At 38.8% G+C, this 22,685-nt stretch overlaps 1 protein-coding gene across 1 annotated transcript; it reads right to left on the bottom strand.

The window, feature by feature from the left end:
• Window positions 1-143: 143 nt before the first annotated feature.
• On the bottom strand, window positions 144-17,109 carry HIF1A (hypoxia inducible factor 1 subunit alpha). Its single transcript, XM_057378773.1, has 14 exons — window positions 16,919-17,109; window positions 15,825-15,970; window positions 15,639-15,723; window positions 12,276-12,388; window positions 11,016-11,218; window positions 9,198-9,304; window positions 8,868-9,015; window positions 7,723-7,943; window positions 7,258-7,538; window positions 6,616-6,738; window positions 6,005-6,399; window positions 5,098-5,206; window positions 2,290-2,416; window positions 144-2,128 (listed from the first exon to the last, which is right to left on the bottom strand). The coding sequence occupies exons 1-14, from the start codon at window positions 16,965-16,967 to the stop codon at window positions 1,977-1,979; spliced, it is 2,259 nt and encodes a 752-aa protein (XP_057234756.1). The 5' UTR covers window positions 16,968-17,109; the 3' UTR covers window positions 144-1,976.
• Between the last annotated feature and the right edge of the window lie 5,576 nt (window positions 17,110-22,685).

The raw sequence follows: 22,685 nt of genomic DNA, 5'->3' as shown, positions 1-22,685 counted from the left end.
CACCTTTCAGTGAAACAGTAATTTTAGAGAACAGGTTAAGCTTATGGACTATTACATTGATTTCAAAACAGTGCAATGAAACCAAAAAGCTTACAATATAAAACCAAAGTAACTCCTGTGGCACTCCATGACTGATTTTAAAAAAAAAAAACTTACCTAAATATAAGTAAATAGTTTGGAGAATGCACAGAAGATCTAGACCAAATTTACACAACACAGGGTCACCAGTAGCATCATGTTTTGTGACAGCAAAACAATGAAAGTCACTRAGTCAACAGCACAAAAACGTAGAAYAAGTTTTATCGAGTACCAGCCTAATTTTTTAATCATGGAATTTTGTGATAAAAAACCATCTTARATCAATCACTTCTGTGAATTTTACTTTTTCCTGCTTTCCTGTGTTACCTTGATAAAGCTTCCAGAGACAAGCCTTTAAGCTGTTCATAAAGATGAATTCTTTCTGCTCTAAAGTAAAACAAAAGCGCTGCCTCCTGCTGTCAGGTTTGCTCACTGGTGTGCTAACAGGTTGAGAAGTGTAACGTCTTTGGCGAGTGGTAGTACAACACTGTCTAGGAGACTTCAGTACTGAACAGGCTCAAATAATTAACACAGAGATGTTACAATCAAAATAAGGAAGCAGTGATTTCCAATCAACTCTAAGTTAAAAAGGGAACACGGATGAACAATAACCACTAACAAAAATATAAATTATCTCATTTCTCTCAGATAACACACTCCCCAAGGGGGCCTGGTCCACATATAGTTTATTGATGTAAGAAAACAATACAGTTAGTGTTAGATCCAACCACAAAGAGCAAAAAGAATGAGTGAATGAAGGTTTTGTACAGTACATATAGGAAAATAAGATGTTTGTGACAACTATATATTTCTAAATAAAAAGGCTTCTAAATATATTCAAGTTACTGAAATCTACATGAAAACATATGGATGTTAATAGCAACAAGGTGCATAAAACCAAAACATCAAAATATTGAGCAACTCAATGATGTACTAGATAAAAGTTTGCTAACAATGCAAGATGTTTTACAATCTGCTTGAAATATCACCTATACCACACAGGGTAAGCTGAACATTTAGATTTAAGATCATACACAATATTAGCATTAACTTCAACAACTACAGGCAGGGATTTTTTTTTTAAGCTGGCAAAGTGACTACTTTAAGAACATCAAACTTTCTCTAAATTGAGAACATATCCAAATAAAATGCTGCTAGCCCTTTCCAGATAAAGCCTTTCCTTTGACTAACCACACTCACTGAAAGTCAAAAGCATAAGACAGCATTTAAGAACAATTTATATTACAACGTGACTAAAATAATGACATAATCCAGGTTTAAACATGTTTTCATAGGCAAACAAAAGATTCTTCTTAAAAACTAGTTTTTATAAATGCAGAATATATTGCATGAGGAACTGCTGGTATTTTTTAAGAAAATATATTGTGCGATTGTGGCTACAATGCACCGCTGCAAAGCATTGTTGTTTCTTATAAAAACTATTAAAATAAAAAATGTACTTGAACATAAAGAGTAAGAGAGCACAAGTCTTCCAACTACCTATGAAAAGCAGGATGGAAGTATTGCCAGTTTTTCCTGTGTTGACATTTTACTAATGATAAGATTTGGTGACCAACTCCCCAGCCAAAAAATAAATATTTTTTTTTTAAATCAGGTGCATATTTCAAAGCTGCTATTGCAAGTGTGTTTTAAATGTAATGGACTTAAAAGTGTATGTACCAAAGAATTATAAAAATGCACTATAGTTTGAGTTATTGTTACATAAAGAACATATTAAAAAGACTGTCAAAATAAGTAGAAAGGGGATCAAAACTGAACTAACTGAATTAGTGCAGTACTGTAGCCAGGCTTCTAAAATCAGATATAGAAAATATAAATAGACTGCTTTAGGTGATGATTCACCAGTGTCCAAAAAAAGGAGCAAGTTTTGTGAAAGCTCAGTTAACTTGATCCAGAGCTCTGAGCAGTTCTTCCCCCTGTAGCAGGTTTCTGTTGCCTTGTATGGGAGCGTTWACTTCGCAGTCATAACTCGTGAGTTGGGGGAGTCCACTCTCATCCATCGACTGCCCTAGAAGTTTACTTGCTATGTCTAAAGAGGGAGGGGAAGGAGAAAAAGTGCACTTTATTTACCATGCTTAACCTTTCCTCCAGAGTTGCTCACAAGGAGTTAAGTTTGGATAGTTTTGGTGACTCTGTTCTCTTTCACACAGCCCCCTCCACCCCCTCTGCCTAGGAAAGGAAGATACCAACCAGTTGATAGTAGAATGATTGTCTTTTGCTCCACTCCATTGTGACCATTTGTTTTGCATCCCTTTACACGTTTCCAAGCAAGTGAAGCATTTCCTCCACGGTCACCTGTCTGCTGGAATAAAGACCCCTAGAAAGAAATAAAATGAATCTATTGAATACTGTATCTTTATATCCCTCTACACCCCTCTTCCAAATTAACAGTTCCCATCACTAAGTACTAATGTAGGCATTGTTACAATTTAAAAGTGGATTTTGTTCAGAACTTGGGGAGAAATATAYTTCCAAGTACACTAACTTGAAAATTATTTAATAGAAAACTGAATCAGATTTGAAGACCTTACTTCCCTAACAGAAACCATTACTAAATCCTGGTTATCATCTGCTAGCATGCTCAAGATTAGCGTGTACCTGTACACAAACACACCCATTTAATTACCACTGCTCTGGGGTGAGTAAGTATCAGGTTTTCACTGGAGTCTCTAATGGCTTTCTGCACTGGAATTAACAGTGTAGGCAGGAGAGTCAGGAACCTCAGTAGGTCGATTCTATCTACACATTGAGGATGTAAATTCTTCTTGCACTCCAGTTAYTGCCACCAAGCCACCTGACCAAGCCTTGTGAAAAATGCAGTCCTATGCCAGTCTAGTGCAGATATGGCTCCTTAGCATATTGTTTTGACAGCAGAACAGAAGATAGGGAGATTAGGAAGCTGGAAGGGCTTCATTTAATTGGGATAAGGAAGAAGAAGCTGCCACTGAAACAGATGGGATGGAAAGAAGAAGAACCATCTTAGTATCAAGTCTGCTGGCAAAAGTACTTGAATCTTTAAAGTGGTCTTGTTAGTAATACTGACTGCTGCAAAAAGAGGAGAAGGTATTTCAGAATAMTGTCATTGTCCTCAACACTTAAAATAGTGAAGAGCATATGTTTGTAGGTTATGAAACACCCCTGCAAGTCAAAAGAGCAGCTGTATAGAAGTTATCGCTAACCCAGAGCTGGAGTTCATAGTTAAATCAGTCACCTACACTGCTGCTGTTTCATTTTTTTACCATGAATGTAATCCAGCCCTTCATCTTAAGATATTGCTTGTAAATCTTCCAGTAAAATGATTTAGAGCATTATTTTATACTCTCACTATAACATGTCTTGCCCTTGTCTAATTCTCCTGTTTTCTAGGAAGCTAAAAAAGTATTTTACTTTGGTCTTCACTTACTTTCTTGTCTAAAGCTAAGAAGTTGTGTAAAGTGTTTGTACAAGTCTAGAATAGCTTGTATTCTAAGCCTGGATTTAATATAATTTTTCTTCTGAGTACGCGAAAGGCCTGTATATCCTCCCAGAAATCCATTGTGGAGGAAGAAGCCACAKAACAAAAGYACTTGCTTAAAATAACTCCACTAAGATCCAGCTTCATGGAAATTCAACTTTTGACTCTGAGATACCATCACAATATTTRTATCACTTTTGTCAGATACAGACCRAAAAAAMGATTTAGCAAAGGATGAAGTTTGAACCTGTAAGCATGAAAGTGGCACTAAGCACAGAAGTGTGAACAACTATTAGAGCAGTTAATACTGAGCAGCCTGTGTTCTGTGTATTTAATGACATCCCATGCTATTTTGAATATTTCATCAGCAACACTATGGCAGCTGTAAAACCACTGCATGAGAAAAGGGCAGTGGAAAGCAATAACATTTCTTTCAGAGCTGTGAATTCTTACACGGCTTCTGGAAGAAGCAGAACAACAAGCATGAAAGTGCAAAGAATTTAGCAAATGAAAACAATGGCATAAAAATGGCATTGCAAAACTGATTTGTCTTATGCCCAAACTAGAATGCTAGTACAGGAGTAAGGAGAGTTCGGAGGAAAAATAATTCTGCTCTGTAAGATACAGTGGATGACTACAGCTAGGAGGTGGCCCAGTAGAGAAACAAAGAAGCTCAAAGGCTACATTGCAGTAGAGGAATTAAGACTTAAGACTAAAACTTCTTTAAACTTGAGAAGTGGAAATTTGCAGTGAAGATGAGAGAGAGAACAGTGTGCAATGGCAAAGCTCAAGGTTTCAAAATACTAAGAACTGACCGTAAGAGACAAAGATTATGGAGACAATGAACCCTTGCAGAAAATAACAAGCTGGACAGCCCCTAGTTAAGTGACACAAATCTAGGAGTATCTAAAAAGTTTCTTTTGAATAGCTAGGACAGATGAGGATGAGCTACTCCCAAGTGCCCACAATAATACCAGAGAGCATGCATAAAAGGGAGTGGCAGTAATAGACATTTGCTAGGTTATTACAGGAGTTCATTCACTGTTCAGATGGTCCAGTTATCTGATTAAGTAAAGGAATCTCAGRCCCAGTGGAAAAATAAAAGCATAGRAAGAAGCATAAGARCACCAATCTCCAGTACKGACAAATATGAAAACTGAGTTTGAAATCAGAAGTTAAATAAACACAGCAGTTACACATTTAAATGAGATGCCTTAAATWTGTGCATATTCTACTGAAGAAATGTGTATGTTCACAGAAGAATATCTTCTACMTAAACAAGAAATGTACTTGATGTGGAGGGCACTTCTGAAAAGCTGACAATAAAAGAGAACTAAAATTGGAGTATCTGCATACATATATATGTATGTCTATGCATACATATATATGTGTATATATATGAAAAATTCACTATCAAACAATTCTCTCTCATCCCAAGATTCCACTGCTTACCAACAGCTCAACTCAGGAGTCTGCACTGATGCTTCATTTCAGAAATTGCAAGGTTAAAAGTGAATATTTTAAAAYGGTAAAACAAAACTCACAATTCCAACTGCCTGAAAAAGTGAACCATCATGTTCCATTTTTCGTTTTCTCTGAGCATTATGCAAAGCTAGCATCTTTGGATTTAGTTCTTCATCCAGTGCAGTAGATCTAAGAAAAATTGATTCAGGCTGTTAAGACGTTTCTACTTTCCTCAAGCCATTCTTCTTTCATGGACACTTATATATACAACATCACAGAACYAAATTTATGAACTCCACTACTTTTTGTTCATAAATTGACTCATTTCARCAATCATTTTTTATGAACATAGCAAATGTTAGCCTTTAATCTTGCTGTGAAGCTCAGAATGAGTTTTTACAAAAGTTTTTAAATCTGCAGAAAAAAAAGCAAATAGTTCAGCAGTTCTCTTTCAACAGAAAGAAGGGAGGGAAGAGTGAGGGAAGGTCTATTCTGAATATTTCTGTGTACAGATAAATTTTTTACATATCATAAATCTCATGTTTGACTTAATGTAGTTTTCTACTATGATAAGTATCTACTACAGACACCACAATCCATCTTAAAATACATTTAGTTTTAAAAGCAAGAGATGTAGCACAGACTGTAGTTGCATCTTACTTCTAAAAAAGTGGGCAAGGAAAGCACCAGAAATATTGTGCAGGTGTAACTACCTCCTGCATTTCTATAAAGGCTGCACATCAGGTACAAGGGCAGAACAAAATTTCTACAGTAGMTGCCTTTTACATGAGGTGCTTATGTAAAAGCCACCATGAAATTAACTTMAGGGAACTTCACTATGAAAAAGAGATTTCTTTGACATGTCAAAATTTAAAATGTCTCAATTTCTACTCTGAAGAACGCTGAGGATGAACACACAAAAGTTGCCAGAATTTGTATCTAATTCCTCGAACAGACAGCAAGGCTTAAACCGCACTTCTAAAATACCTTTTATTCAGAGTGACTGTTAGCAAGCTGGGTGCTCCTGGAGAAGGCTTTTCCACCTGATCCACTGTTCCTTTCCCTGCTCTGATGGGAGAGGCAGTTCTACTCCTGCTCCCGCTGTAGGGCGAGGCGGGGGCACTGCTGGACTCTGCAACCCCGCGCACGGGAGAGGAAGGGATAATTATCGTCTTSACATCGTCCGCGCGCTCCACCGCCGGCTTCATCTCCTCAGCACTGCTYGGAGCTGTCTGACTCTGCTGGAATATGGTGATGGTGCCTGCACTCTGGGAGCTGGAGGAGCTGCTTTCCAGCGGGGACAGCTGATCGAAGGAGCGCAGCTGGAAGTCGTCATCCATCGGGATGTAAGGAGCCAACATCTCTAAATCTAAATCGGTTTCCTGGCAGAGACAAGGTGGAACTTATCAATGTGGAAGAAATTTCAGCTATGACTTCATCAAGGCTCTTCCTTTTACCAGATCTTTCCAATATTTTTATTTTACAATTTAATCAAAATATTGCATAAAAAAGGAAGGAGGTTCCTGGAGACACTGTAAAGAGGAAGAGAAGTACATTCAGAATAAGATGATAAAGAAGTTTAAGTTACCGTACATTACCTGAGTAGAGAAKGGATTTTTTGCTTCTGTATCTATGGCAAAGAGTTTCTCCACTAATTCCAGTTTGAATTCACTGGCCATATCATTATCCACATCAAAGCAGTAGTCGTTGGGACTACTGGGCTGTGAAAACATTTTGAGCACAGTTTTAGGTTTTTGTCATTGTATCACTTGCCATTGTTACCTACAGATTATCTTCAAAATGTTCTAATGTAGAAACTAATTCCATGCTATAGCTGCACAAAATTAAAATGGGAAAGGAAAACACACTTCTCTGTATAAATCAAATTTACCTAATTTGGGAAGCAGTTGCTTAGCTGCAAYCTGGAAGTAGCCTCTACAGTAATTTACTGCAACTACTTTGCTGTTYAGGGAAGCTGTGTTCTGAGCCAACTGAATGAAAAAGGCTAATACCAAACTCTCCTTATTTCTATCAGAYAGTATTGCATACATTTGCAAAAACTCACTTTAATGAAAAGATATGAAAATTTTTCAGTTTCGTCAGATCATGGTGTGGGCTTAAGTCACAAGGTAGAAATAACTTCCAATTCCTGTCCTGGCTGYATCCTTAACCAGATTTGCCCCACAAGCCCCAACAGCACATCCATTTTAATGACAGCATATCCAAATTACGAAACTCACCTCAGGTGAACTTTGGCTGGTACTTGCATCAGAAGGGCTGGTTGGTTGCTCTTGCACCTGAGGCATGGTAAAAGAAAGTTCGAGTGGCTCTGTGTTTGGCTCCAGCTTTGATACAACTTCTCTATTGAGTGCAGGATCAGCATTGCTACGAAGTGGCTTTGTAGTTTCAGAGGCAGGTAGTGGGGACATTGCCATATTTATATTCTGCAATTTCTCACTGGATGAGGGGAGCATTACATCATTATACAAAGGAACTTCATCACATTGTTGCTCATCAGACTCTATAAAAATTAAAAGAAACCATCAACCTAAGTAACAGTACTGTGCGTGTCTATGGACCTCATTAAATTTAAACAACAGCTGGAATACCACTGGGCAAGTGGTATTGGGAGGTTATTTTATGAAATCTACTGTAAAACATAACTTTGCTAATCAACATGCTCTCCAGTTTAAACACACACCCACCATTACTGCTGAAATCTAGAGAGATAATTGTGTCTCCAGCAGCTGGGGCCAGCACAGTTAAAGCATCTGGTTCCTGTTTAAGTTTTTCAAATAGGCTGTTGGTATCATCCAGGTCATCTTTACTGAATATTTTGGTCATTTTCATGTCAGGAGACTCCACTGGTTTCAGCATACACTCAGTTTGTCCAAGGGAAAAAATTAAGTCCTTCTGAACAATTCCACTGTCAGACAGAGAGGAAGATGACTGTTAAAGAAGAACTAAAAGGAATAAATTTTGGCTTAATAGTTTTGTAGGTTGAAACATACCCACTCACCCTCCCCAGATACCCCAAACCAAAACTAAATAAACAAAAAACCTAAACAAGCAAAAAAACCACACCACACATATCACATAAAGTTACCAGGATCAGAGCTTTAAGAATTCTTTTTTTCTTACTCATGCTTTCCTCCAAAGTAAGCACTAATTGTGGTGCCATCAAMAAAAAGTAACAAAAATAAACATGCTTCTCTGAAAGCACTGAAAATGGTAAAAACTTTTAAAAAGGGAAAAAAGTTAGRTATTTCCTAAACTTACTTTTCTTTGTTTTAAATGAATGTGATATCAATCTTGATAGACTGACAATGGTAAATTTGAAGTTTTGAAAAACCAATTTAGGACTATTACACATTTGCAGAAACACAGTCAACCAGTCTGCCCTCAGATGAAGCTTTCAATTCAATGAGAATTTTAAGGAATAAAACGGTAGACGGGATTAAGAATAACACCACTACTGCTGCACTGATTCCATGACAAAGTTAGTGCAATTAACTGCTCCAGACTTGGGACAGAGCATTGTCTAGAATGCACACAAATGCTCAAATGCTTCCAATCATACAGAAGAGGCTGGTTCTACACTCATTGCCTGCAGAGATCATCTACTGACACCATTAGACCAAAAAACTGTTTTGTTTTCAAATACAATTTCTAATCCTAGGATTGGCAGTATTGTAAGAAAAAAGTCACTGGTAGGGAACAGCAATATCATAACATAACCAGTGGGGAATCACATTCCTCAGCAAGTTGAAAAGAAAATTAATGCCATCAGAATGTGACTTCGTCCTCAGTAAAGATGATGACAAAGAACACTGAAGTCCACTCAACTTACCTCAACACRTAGTTCACACACACTATGCACTGTGGCTGAGAATTCTTAGTGTTGTATATAACAGTTGCTTGAGTTTCAACCCAGACATAGCCACCTTGTTTCGCCAGCATTCTGTACTGTCCTGTTGTCACCTGCCCTTTTGTGAACACTACAARCAGAAAGGACATCAGTTTTAGTTACAGGCAGAAAAACCCCAAACCGTTTGAGGTGAATATTCATTGCAGATTCATATCTGCAACTAAAAGAAAACCCTTGTTCTTCTGCTGCTTTCCCCTAGGGCTGTCTCTCATCTCCTGTAGTTTGAGGGCTTTAAATTTAGTTTTCACTTACTGTCGTGGTGTGTTTTGGTCAGATGATCAGAATCCAGTGCGTGATAGTACTCATAGATTGAGCGACCCAGGAGCTCCTCTGGCTCGTACCCCATCAACTCTGTAATTCTTTAAAACAAGGGAAAAAATTGCTACGTGAAAGCAGACATGGGKCAGCACAAATACCAGAGCATTTGGATGCTTGCACATCTAGAAAAACCTTAAGAACCACTTCCATATATATCAGCAGAATATTTGGTTTACTGGGACTTTTCATCTTTAAATAAATTGATCTTTTGATACTTCTTTAAAGAGAAATTTCAGCAGGCATAGGATTTTACTTCTCACTGAGTATTTATAAATCATGTAGTGGGATCGGATTAAACAAATCCCCACTTTTTAGACTTTTTTTTCTTTTTGCTTCAAGGTAGACCAGCTACTTACAGACCAGCTTAGGCAAATATGGGAATTTAACAAAATAAAAAAGAWACACTTCAACAGTTTTAATCCTGCAACAAAGAGAAATTAGGAATCAGATTTACTCCTCCCACTCAAGCACTGCCTGCTTTTAAGCAAAATGGAATTTCTTTAGTCTCTAGAGGGCAGTGCTAACCAGGGAAGTGCTTATATTTTGCCCCATTCTACACACCGAATGTGACCAARTAAGTACCTTTTATGCTACACCATCAGTCCCAGAAAGGTAGTTACTGCAAAGGTCAGAAATAACCTGCACTAACCTCTTTCTGCATCTAACTGCAACAACTAACTAGAAATTCACTTTTGTTATAAAGTAAAGGAAATGGGCAGTAACAAATTACACCAAATTAAAAACAAAAAAAAAATGAAACAAACCAACCCAAAAAAAACTCCTTGAGCTGATTATTTCCTTCATTTGCATTTATCAAATTTGCCAAGCTAAGTTCCCAGAGGATAGGAAAATCAGTCTTATGTGTCTGACTCCACCCCTGATTTGTACCAGAACACAAGATATAATTTTTCAACAGCAGATGTATTGCATTAGAAGCACAGCTGAACTTTTGTTGTTTTGTTTTTTGGTTTTTTTTTTTAAATAGAAGAAAGCAAACAATGATCTCCTAGGGAAGGGAGAGAGGGGGAAGCATTAGCAATAAAATACATCTGACAARTATTATGCACACTCTTTTAAGTCATAAAAATGCCCTATCTTCAATAAACCTAAAATCTTGCTTTTTCAGTGTCTGGAAGAATCTTCTCATTTCAATTTAATCACTGACACTATAGTAAAGACCAGTTTGAAGAGGCRGTTAACTGAAGGTAAAGGATTTATTCATAGACTCATATTCATAGGTTTGGGTTGGAAGGGACCTCAAAGACCATCCCATTCTAATCCCCTGCCAGGRGCAGGGACACCTTMCATTACCCCAGGTTGCTCTAAGCCCTAYCCAACCTGGCCTGGAGCACTGCTAGGGATGGGGCAGCCACAGCTTTTCTGGGCAACCTCAGTGCCAGGGCCTCAGCATTTTCACAGTCAAGAATTTCTTCCTAATATCTAATCTAAATGCACTCTCTGTCAGCTCAAAACCATCGTCCCTTGTTCTATCACTATCTGCCCATAGAAAGAGTCCCTTTCCCTTTCACTATTGCAAAGAAATAACCATGCATCCTCCTTAGATCTAGAAATCTGGCTTATAAGACATTATGATCAGATGTGCAAGTATACCACCAATGATTGCATTGTGGAGATRAAACAAGTTATCAAGAAAGACTGAGTAAATGTATAAGGCAAACTCTAGCCAACATGTATCAGCCCTGCAAATCCTTCAAACTGATCATTTTTTACAGTATAAATCCTATATATTACCTTTCATCACAATAGGAAAATTTCATATCAAGACTGTGACGACTGAGGAACGTTTTACTGTCCAGGGGGACCTCAATGTTTGATGGGTGAGGAATAGGTTCACAGATCAACACCAGGCAGGTCATGGGAGGCTTTTTGTATCCGCAGTGAGTTTGGTTCCCACACGTGTCGTACACACGGATGTGGCCAGTGCAGTGCAGCACCTACGGGAGAGCTGGATTTTAGCAAGAGACGAGGTTTGGTCTGTCAGACAACACAAYCCTATTTCCATCAGCACACCCAGAGCCAAGTCCTGCCCCTCCCCACCCCTCAAGGGGACAGTGACAAGGAATGGCTCGAGGAGAAGTGTCCTCCTCCTCCTCCTCACCCCACACAGCCTGGGGTAGGTTCACACCCCACCAGCTCCGTCCTCAGCACAAGCTGAAGCAACACCAGACATGGCTGCATTTCTGTGAATTCCTCTTTCTGATCARAGTAATGMCAATTCTGAKGAGCAACTGCCTCAGCAAAAGGTATCTCACAATTTAAATCTGAAAGTTATGGTAATAGYAGCAATCCTCATTTTAGMTCTTCWGCAGAGGTGATGAGAGAGATCAAATATCCYTCAATAGAAAGGAACTTTTGCAGTTTGTAGGGTTTTCTTTTAACCATTCTGAAGCARAAATAATYCACAGAGAGCAGCAAAGAAGCTGTTTGATCCAGAATAATCAAATTCAAATCATAAAAGAGAACTGTGAGCCATAATCCACTCAATACAGTAAAAGGTTACTTTGTCCAGAGGAGAAAATGCATTCACTGCAGAAAGYTATCAGGCTGGCCTCTTTTTGTTCCAACTGTTACAAAAGGGAGAGCCAGCAGCTTCAAAAGAATGGCATTGAAGTCCTTCAGAGAGACCTCAACTGTCACATTTTCAGTGTAAAATCAAAAGAAATCAGGCATCAGCATAAGTGGTGTCAAATTTTTTTCCCAGAGAAGGTTTTATGCAAACATCTTTAGTAATTATAATTTTAAGTAAATTACTTTTAATTTAAAATGGAAAATTCRTTAAAAGTTTTGAAAAACTAATTTTAAAATGTTGTTTCAGTTACCTCCATGATGTAGTCAGCATTAAAATTCAGCATAATGAAGCATAATCATTAAATTATAAAGTACTTAGTGAAACTCAAGCTCGTTACATGAAGCAAAAATGTTGAAATACAGTGTTATGACATCTGAAGAGGAAGCTGCCAAACTATGCAAATATTCCTTTGCATAAGTTACCTTCCAYGTAGCAGACTTTATATTCACTGTTCTTCCCCTGCTAGTCAAGGTACACTTCATTCTGAGAAAAAAGCTGCGCTCCGTGTTTTGCTCTTTGCCCTTTTTCACAGGACCTAGCAAAWGCAAACACCAAACCAGTTCTTAAAACACTTGAATCATCTTCCAAAGGCATAAAAAAAAATCCACAAACACATTATTAACTCTAAGACTAAGGGAAGACTCAAAAAWTAAACTCAAAAGATTCATACACCTAATAGCATTTATGATAATGGTGTTTTTCAGAACAGGTTTTACTATTAAGTGGACAAAAACTCCTGAAGCTTTACAGAATTATGGAATGATTTGTGTTGGAAGGGAYCTTAAAGATCATCCTGTTTAAAACCCACTGCTATGGGCAGGGACATCTTCCACTAGGCCAGGTTGCTCAGAGCCCCATCCAACCCAGCTTTGGACACTGCCAGGGATGGGGAAGCCACAGCTTCTGTGGGCAACCTGTGAGGCCAGGGCCTCACCCTCACAGCCAGGAATTCCTTCCCAGAAATCATCTAATCCTGCCCTCTGTCAGTGGGAAGCTATTTCCCTGTGTCCTGTCTCTCCAGGCCCTTGTCCAACTTCCCTCTCCAGCACTCTTGGAGCTGCTTTAGATACAGAAAGGGCCTCAAAGATCTCTCCAGGCCCTTTTCTTCTCCAGGCTGAACAATCCCAGCCTTCTCTCAGCCCATTCTCACAGGAGAGGCTTTTGGTGCAGATCAATTTTGATGTTTTAAGATCAGTACTGTATTTGTAGGCAATTCCACACTCCCAGATTTCAGGAAAAAGGAGTGGGGAGAAGGAGAGACCAACTGGAAATTAAATACATTTTTGAATTGTGACAGAGCACAAGAAAAGCATGTGCAGAATAAGAAGCCCTGTTGAGGTGGTTTCTGTTGAAATGCATCAATAACTCACTATGGGGAGGGAGTTTCAAACCAAGAACCTTTTGGGCTTGTTGCTCTTCAGGACTGCAGGTTTTTCAATTCAAAATTAACAACTCAGCTGTTTATATGCATCCAAATATTTTCATCGTGATTCACTCTTGGAGTAAATATGGACCAAGTTTGTAAATTCATTATTAACATTTTTGGGGAGAAAAAGTCGAGAAACTCTAATACAAATCAGCATTGGTAGCACTTATTTTTTAGCCTTACTTGCTACCAGCAAGCTCTAAGTTAAGTTTTTGCCTGTACAGGGACGATCCATGCAGATTCAATGACCAGTTACGCTGCTGTGGGCAAAGAAAATGTAACTGATGCTATCAGGAGAGCTGCAAGCAGCTCACARTGTGTGCAAGGAGGAAATCAAGCACCCAGAAGGAGCAGTGGAAGAGCCAGTTTGCTGAGCCTTGCTAAAGAGCAAGGACCAAGTCAAGGCAGAGGGGGAAGTTTAGAACACATGAGCTCAATTCTGATACAAGTTTGTACAATAATTTGCTCTCATCCTCCACAAACAACAGCAGCTATGAAATTCTTCATGGTGGCTTGCACAAYAGTGGTTTGACAAAATTAATTAGAACAGTGTTACAGCCCCTATACTACCTTATTTATTCCTTCTCGCAGAGGAAAAGACTAAAGGGCTCAACCATATTTTATTTTACTTTAAAACATCCCTAATAATGGAGGAAGAGGGGGAAAAACTAAAGCAGAGTTGACAGAAGCAGCAAAAAATTATTTATTAATTCAATAAATTGTAAGAGTTAAACCGATCTAGAAATTGATAGCTGAAGATCACACATTACTGTTACCAAAACCTGATGCCTGAGGCTCTGTTTTGAGAAGCAGCTGTAAAAGATGGAGCTACTTTCAAGTCTGATTTAGCACAGGACATTATTTTTTTAAATGGCCAGCTTTGAAAGTTTAAAAAGCAGCTTCATAAAATGAGAATGCAGTTCTGTTTCTGCCAATCACATTTATATTCACTTGCACTTGTACAGTCCCAAAGGGAAATATTTAATACTCAATTCAAAACCAAAATAATTCCACTGATGTAAGAGCTGTAGTAGAAGGCAACCTGGGAMTACTAATAAATATAAAAATATACCTATTATTACTGTAATTTAGACTTCTGTCTGCCAACATCATTTGCAAATGCTTTTGTAGTAATGCTTTCCAGACATCTGATTCCAGTCTGACCAATTTAGACATGCTTGAGATGGTTTGCACGAAACTCAGTRATATGACATTTTTAAGAATAAGCTTTTGCAACAAAACTGGGTTTTTTGCACTGCTCTAGGGAAATTGTTTCCCCATCCCCAAGGTGCATTACTGTATTCCAAAGGGGGAGGCAGGGGAGMAGTCTAATCTAGCCTTAGAAACATACTGCAGTTGTAAGGGCAGTTTACAAAATGCTTACAAAATCCAAGTCGGGCCCTTAATGCTACAGTATCTTATCAGGTCCCTTCACTGAATTAAATAGGATGATAACATAAGACTTACATAAGATTTACAGTGCTACAAGAAAGCAGAGGTCAGGTTTATTAATTTATCASTATCTGGATTCAGAGTCCATATAAYKCTCATTTGAYGAAAGRGAAAGTAGAGAGGTCAGATTTTAGGCTCCTAACTACCGTGTAAAGCAGATTTGTTTGGAGGCAAGCGGGCTGCCAAGTCTTTATAGCCTTTATCAAATCTTTAGAAGACATAAAAGCAGTAATTCATGGGCAATTGTTAAATTTCAAAGCATACAGAACAYGTAAACACGGTGTTCTGCTCCCTCAGATGGAGAAAAGAAGAGCCAGAAATCTGTGAAAGGATACCAATTTCATGCACCAATTAAAAGGTGCACAGAAGCATCAACCMCAAAGCCTTTTTCTGGGGCTGTTCAAGTCTTCCCAGATTAGTTCTTTACTGTCCTAAAATTTAAATGCAGTATCTTTTGTCTTAGGYATACCCACGCAGCTTTCTGGAAGAAAGCATTTTTTCTCAGTTAACCTGGAAAGGCAAGCCCAGACCAAGACAAATGCACCAACTGAGCTGCTTCTTGTCCCTCTATTGCAATTGCTTAAAATCATTCTCATTCAAGCTACCTCTAATTTTGTTCCTGTAAGCACTTATTCTTTCAACCCTAAAGAACTTCATTTTAGTAATTAATTTTGTTGGATTAAAGAGTACTGATGAAGTTTCATTTCTCCTATAATTAGGATAYAGTCAAAACATTTTGGTTATTCCTCTTGTTAGTATCTCTCAACAAGGCTTAATTTGAGATTTAAGAAATAAAAACATATTAGCTTTTTAACTCAACACCATTTTCTGGCAGATATCCAAACATACTTATGCATAGTTTCTGTTGGCATTAGTAAATTAAACTGATTTTTTTTCCTTTTCTCACCATTTCTGTGGGTAAGCATTTCTCTCAGCTCCTCATGGTCACATGGRTGAGTGAAATCAAATACACTGTGCCCCGTCAACTCAAACTGCAAAAATTAAGAGGGATACAGGTGTTTAACTTCACATACACAAAAATGGAACAGCTTCTACAGGTTTGAAACAGTCTTAGGAAATGTCAGTATTTCACCTGAGTGAGTCCCATACACTTATTCACGTTTTCAGACATGTAAATCATGTCCCCATCTTCAGACAGAACCATGACAAAGCCATCCAGAGCTTTCAAGTAGAAACAGTTCAGTTCCTTCTCCATTTTGGCTTCTGTCTCCAGCTCACCTGCAAGCAGCCACATATTTTTATTTAAGCAAACACCAGCCATTCTTCACTTACCATCAGGAATGACTTCTGGCATAAGTCAATCTTGCAGGACCATTCAAAACCAGTATAATCATTTAGCTAAATGATCAGTTCAATTCTTCAAGCTCTAGCGAGGGTATCACAAATCACAGAAAATCAGAGTGAGCTTAACCCTCTGTGCTGTTATGTATCAACCAATAAACCTTCCACCCTAAGGAAAAGCTCTGTGGCAAGAATGTTACCATTTATCTCAAAAATGCATTACACACTTCTCTCAGGGGCTTTGTGGGGGAGATTTCAGAGTCTGGCTACCAAAGCAACTCCTCCATACAGTAGAAGTAGACATGCATGAGCACTTTTAACCAGTACCCATGTTGTGATATAAAGCTACTGGTTCACAGCCTGATTCAGACACTGGAGCTGTATGGGCAGGTGTAGCTGCAGAGACAACATAACCTCAGCTAACTCCATCTCCAGTGGAGCATGTTACAAAAACACAATTTACGAAACTGTTCCTTGGAGTTTATATTAAGGGGACACAACTATAATTAGCTCAATCAGGAGCAATTGACTGAGCTAACCAATTACCTATAGTCAAGAAAGCACAGCTGGAACCAACAAATTTAAGGGAAAAAGAGGTTGGAATGAAGGAAACTAACTTTGGGAGAAGAGTCAAATGAGGCTGRATAGAGCAGCACAGCTGTGATGAGGCAACCAGGATGACCAGAATAGAAAGGGAAAAAATKAAGTCCACTGAACAGCGGATTTTTCCTGCGCCATTGCCAACAGCTGATTTCTACTGTAAGGCCTCCCACCTTCCCAGAGARAGGATAACTATTAATGTATTCATTTATTCTACTGCTGACAGTTCTAAAAATAGCTTATTCCTCAATATCCCTCCCAGATGGTGTCACGTTATTCCCTTACCAGCATCCAGCAGCTTCCTCATGCGCAGGTAGCTGATGGTCAGCCTCATGATGGACGCTTTGTCCAGRTGWGCGCTCACRGTGTGGGGCAGGGGCAGCTGGTGAGCCAGTTCATAGAACACCTCCGATTCCTTGCTCCTCCGGCACCTCGCTGCATCTCTTGACTTCTCTTTCCKGCGCTCAGAGCTAATCCTATAGAAAAAATGTTTCAGTTTAATATTGGAAACAGAGTTCTCTGTAAAAGGTATGTCTGAAACTAAGTTACCCATCAGCAAATTACAAGGTTGTCGAAGTTAGTTTAAAAGACCAAGTGTAATTCTTTGTATCAACTTCTGCCCTGGTTGGACTCTGTCAGAACTAAATTGAAACCCACGGAGCCTTCCAACAGGATCAGTTCTTCAGACACTTTGGTACTCAGAACCGTTCCTGCTCTCTCATACCTTGAGTGCTGCCTCTACAGCCTCCAAATCCTGACCSCTCAAGTCCATTCAGTGGTAATTTCCAGCTCGATGTTCCAGCATCATCTATTAAGTACACTCTCCAAGTTCTTTTTTGCCATCCTTACAAAGCCCACCTGACAGGTCAGATAGGCAAGGATACTGATTTAYCATGAGATATCCTGCTTTTTAAGCRATTCAGAAAGTCCCTTTYCCAAACCTTCTATGATGACTTTTWCTCCAGAAYAACCCYGTCCATAGTCTTCCCTACACTGGAAAACAATACCTTGTTCTTCTTCCTCCTCTCTGGAGGCCTCTGCCTCCTCCAGAACACGAGGTAAGGAACAACTCACTGAGAGAAAGCACTGAAACAATTAAGACTATCAGTCAGTAACAGGGAGAATTCCCATTTTTTCTTAACACCCACACCAGRTCATGTCTGCCTCATGCATCTGGTCAGATGAGTTTTGAACTAAACATTCTGACATGGCAGCTCCACATTTTTTACACATGCAAACAGGAACTCAGTGCTGATGTAGACACTAAGGAAATAAATGGGCTGWTATTTTTAAATGAATGATACAAACCCACACACTATTATGGTCCAGTTTTCTTTTTATACATCTTCTGAAGGTACCCTGTCTTCATTTTGCACACCCCTGAGAAACAAACAGCAGTTGCAGTTTGGGAATTACTTATTTTAAGACTTCACTAGAATGAAAAGACATCTACTAAAACTGCCAAATTCGTGTTGCTAAGTTTGTGGATTTGTGCAAAAGTGCTTTTTAGTTAGCACAATCTTGTGAGAGGTAACACAAATCATAGAGCAAAGCAATTCCTAGGCTTATGTTCCCTWGGACATAATGAGCCACACAGAATGGTTTGGGTTGGAAAGGACTTTAAAGATCATCCAGTTTCAACCCCCTGTCATGGACAGGGACACCTTCCACAAGACCAGGYTGCTCCAATCCAGCCTGGCCTTGGACACTTTCAGGGATGCAGTATTCACAGCTTCTCTGGGCAACCTGTGCCAGGGCCTCACCACCCTCTGAGYAAAGAGCTTCTTCCCAATAKCKAMCCTGAATCTCCCCTCATYAGTGTTAGCAAWTACATAACCCAAAAAACATGTTTTAAGTCCTTTACCTGCTGTGCTACACACAATGGCCACAAACCTGCTTAGTTTGTGCAGAAACATGCTTGTGACAATACTATTACAACTGATGTTGGAAGCACAAATGCGTTGAAACATGGGAGAAGTTTAATAATCCATGATAAAAAACAGAATAAGCTATCAGAACCTCTTCTACAATTACCTTCACTTTTACCAACTTGATAAAACTGTATGGCATTCCCATCCATTCCTAACTCCACCATCCTTTCTTCCACTCCTGCCACTGCCAGCAGAGAAAAACTGTTTCTGTGCAATAAGAAACATAAATCAACATAATAACAATAAAGAGCTTCAGAAAACTAACTTATGTGAATTACAGTTGTAAAAAACTCTGGACATACAATAGTCCCATTGATTCCTGTGAATATTAGCTCATGTCACACATAAGGGCAGCCTAAAATATCTGACAATATTTCCCCATCTTGCAGATTTCTTCACATTGAATTTCCCTGTGACAGCAGATGTTCCTGTTGTAGTGATGGATATCTTGGTCTGAAAAGCTTGAGGCTCCGGACATACAGGTATATCTGGAAACAGCCGTTATGAAAAGTCTGACCTTTAACAATATTGCAGAAATATTTTAGCTATTTAACCTGACTGATTAAACAGTTCTTACTGAAGACAGGCCTCAAGTACCTTTTCTCTTGGTGAAAAACTAAGGGTGGAGGTGAATAAACATGTGGATTCTCTTTGTCCTCTTCCTTGGACCACAGATTTCTCTGTAACTCTATTTTGTCAAAGGTATTTCAAGGTAACTCTCGTGGTTTAACCCCAGCCCTCAACTAAGTACCACAAAGCTGTTTGCTCACTACCTGTCCCACCCTGGTGGGATGGGGAAGAAAACTGCAATGAAGGTAAAACCCATGGGTCAACTTAAAAACAGTTTAATTATGGAAACAAAATAATTGCAATGACAAGGGAGACAACAAAAAGAGAACAACAAGACCCAAGACAGTCGTCTAAGTGATGCACAATGCAATTGCTCACCRCCCTCTGACTGATGCCCAGCCCATCCCAGAGCACYGGCACCTCCCAGCCAACTCCCCCAATTTACACACTGGGCATGATGTTCTGTGGTTTGGAATATCYCTTTGGTCAGTTCAGGTCAGCTGTCCTGGCTGTATCCCCTCCTGGCTTCTTGTGCATCTCCTCACTGGCAGAGCATGGGAGACTGAGGAGTCTTTAACTCAGGGTAAGCACTGCTYAACAACTAAAACATCAGTGTGCYGTCAGCATTATGCTCCAAAATACAGCACTGGCTAGTAGGAAGAAAATTAACTCTATCGCAGCTGAAACTGTAACAGTAGCACAAGCAATTCTGCTGCTTTAGACAGATTCAYCTTTATCACTTTGATTTTTGTTAGCTACTCATTCAAGATCCCTTCACCTGCAGAAAGTTCATCTACAACAAAAACTCAAAGAGAATTACTGGAAGTAACTGGTTTTCATCCACACAGATTCCTGCAGTTCTGTCACAGTTTCCTTTTCAACTGCAGACACTTTTAAGTTAAACCCCCTGCTTTGGCAATCAAGCTGAGCACTTGGATTCCACAGGTTTGTCAGGCTTGTGTGAATCACACAGGGCATGTAGAGAAGGACAGATCAAAATAGACACCAACCTCACAAGTTGGAATTTCAGCCCTTGTATTTTCTTTCTGACAGCCTAATGTTATTGAAAACATTTTGGGTCGTTTCCAGATTTTTGCCAGGTTTTAGCACCCTTGGCAGCAGCCTTCAGCAGGAACAGTCAGAACTTCTCTCAGCCACTGAATTATTAATTGCTGACTGAAACACTGCTCAAATCCAGCCCATAGTGCTTTCTGTTAAAAATTAATCCCAGAGTAAGATCATCAAGTGCTGCCAGCTGGAGCTGATGGGCAAAACCCAAGGAAAAGGGGATGTAGAAACCAACCAATACTGCCTGAGTGGCACCATCTCCTCTCCCTTTTACTATGTGTTTCCTTTCTAGAAAGGCTRCTACTATAGATAGATGTTTAAACTGTACAGCACAACAGTTTGCTATTTTTAGCTGCTATTTAAACCTAAGCTGTAACCAATCTGAGTAAAACCCAGCCATTTAAATAGGAAGATTAACTACCARCTTCAAAGAGCGTTTCTTTAATGGATCAAATTAATAGGGAAAAGGTCTTTCACAAATGAGGTTTAATTACCAAGTGAAGTCATTGTTGCCTCAACATTGAAATGCCACCAAAATTAAAAATAAAAAAAAAGAAAAATTTCTTTATTATTGCAACTACTCTAAGCTTTGTTACAATTGCATAAAGTAAATAAAAAAACACACATCAGCATGTGTAGCTGCTCACAATTTTCTGTGTAGTCAATTAAATGACACTAAATTCCTCTAAGGAAGATGTATTTCCTAAGTGAACATTCTCTTTACTTGGAGGAAAAAAAAGAAGCTTAAGGAAGGCGATTTTAAAAAGGGAGATGTGAACTGCCACAAAATCCATTTAAATAAATCATATCACTTCTCTTACCAGTTCTTTCAGAACTGCTCCTGTGTAAAAATCATGATCTTCACAGCAGAAATACTATTCTGCAGGAATGGAATCAAGCTCCATTAAAAACAAACCCCAARCTTCAGAGCTATATTGYACCCTTCTGCTGCCAGTCTGGCACRAAACAAAAACACCTCAAGAGTATGAAGAAAACCTCAGCTGCAGAGTGGGTTATACATGCAATGAAAATAGCAGAAATGCTGRAGCTGGACAGGAAATTGCATGCATTTGCAGGTCTGATTTTTCCTGTACAATTTCAATGCCAGACATTMATTTCCATTTTGTATTTCTGCCACCAGAATACAGAAGCAGAGAATCCTAAGCACATTATCCATCATAGCTCACCGAAAGCACTGTTTCCCTGGCCCCTTTRAACCCAATGCCACTTTTTTTACATATAAAGAAATGTTTACATGCAATAGCYGAATAAAATCTGAGTTCCAGAAGATACTTGAGTTAGACCCAGAGCAAGAGGATATTTCATGACTAGGACTCACTGCAGCTGAACCAAGAGCTCAGCTGAAGGATATAACTCTGACTCCCACTCACTACTTCAAATCATGGTGAATAGAAACAAAGTTTTATAGTAAGAATTTGTTCAACAGCCTCCAGAGCAAAGCACACCCTTTGTGTGCAGCAAACCCATGTCCAACAGTTACAGATGTTAACATTGGCCTCTCTACTGGAGTGTGCAACTCCTGTCATCATGGTGATACAAACACYTCGGGCCACAGCATGTCCCAAATAACACATTGGGATTGTATGGAGAACGAAGACCCCTCCATGGCATATTCCTACAAGTGAGTTCCCAGTTGTCTCAATACACACCCCAGTTTTCATCTCATTGAGTGAAAAGCTAATTGATGGCCACATATAAGCTGGCCTGTTCCTCCTTATTTACCAATGGCAAACAGACCAAAAAAAACCCTGGAAAATACCACCAATAACTGGTAAATTYTGGTTGAAAATAATTAGAATTAAAACAGTCAATAGACAGAACTTAAAATGCCTATCAGTCGACTTTGTCTCATTAGCTTTCAAAATCACTACCAGTATTTCAAAATCACTATCAGTATTAAGAAACTTTTTATATTGTGTACATAATATCAGATTAACATAAAAAAAGAGGTTTCCTTTATGCCACTTTGCTGTGGTTATAGATTTTCTAGCCTTTCTCCCCATCTAACTTACCATTTCTCTAACCAGGTACATTTTGCCCTATAGGTGTTTTCCATTCCATGTAAAATAATYATTGTGCATGATTAATTAACCCAGGCTCATCTTTCTTGACACAGSTTTTGAGAGCATTCTAAAATATTAACATATTCTGATAGCAATTCACATTTTTCTCTTTAGATTTGCTTTCTACAAGAAAGTGGCTTTGTATTTATCACATCATTTGTTCTTAAAATTTCATAGAAATATACCGTGTAGGAAACAAGTAATCCAAATTAAGAACTTGTTTAATATACAGTAACACCTCCTTCTTGAGATTTAACTAGTTTTCAGTTCTGCCATTAATTGCCATCATTTGCCAGTAAAAGATTCAGATAATATTTCCATGTTAGTAATGACTTCTCCTCTCAGGCTGTAAAACTAGTCTGGGAAACACCTGGCTTAGAAATGGAGTCACAAGAATTA

The sequence above is a fragment of the Malurus melanocephalus genome, unplaced genomic scaffold, assembly GCF_030028575.1.
Source record: "Malurus melanocephalus ecotype Western Australia unplaced genomic scaffold, MMel_1.1 scaffold_373, whole genome shotgun sequence".
Taxonomy (NCBI): Eukaryota; Metazoa; Chordata; class Aves; order Passeriformes; family Maluridae; genus Malurus; species Malurus melanocephalus.
This window is presented reverse-complemented; position numbering and strand designations above follow the sequence as displayed.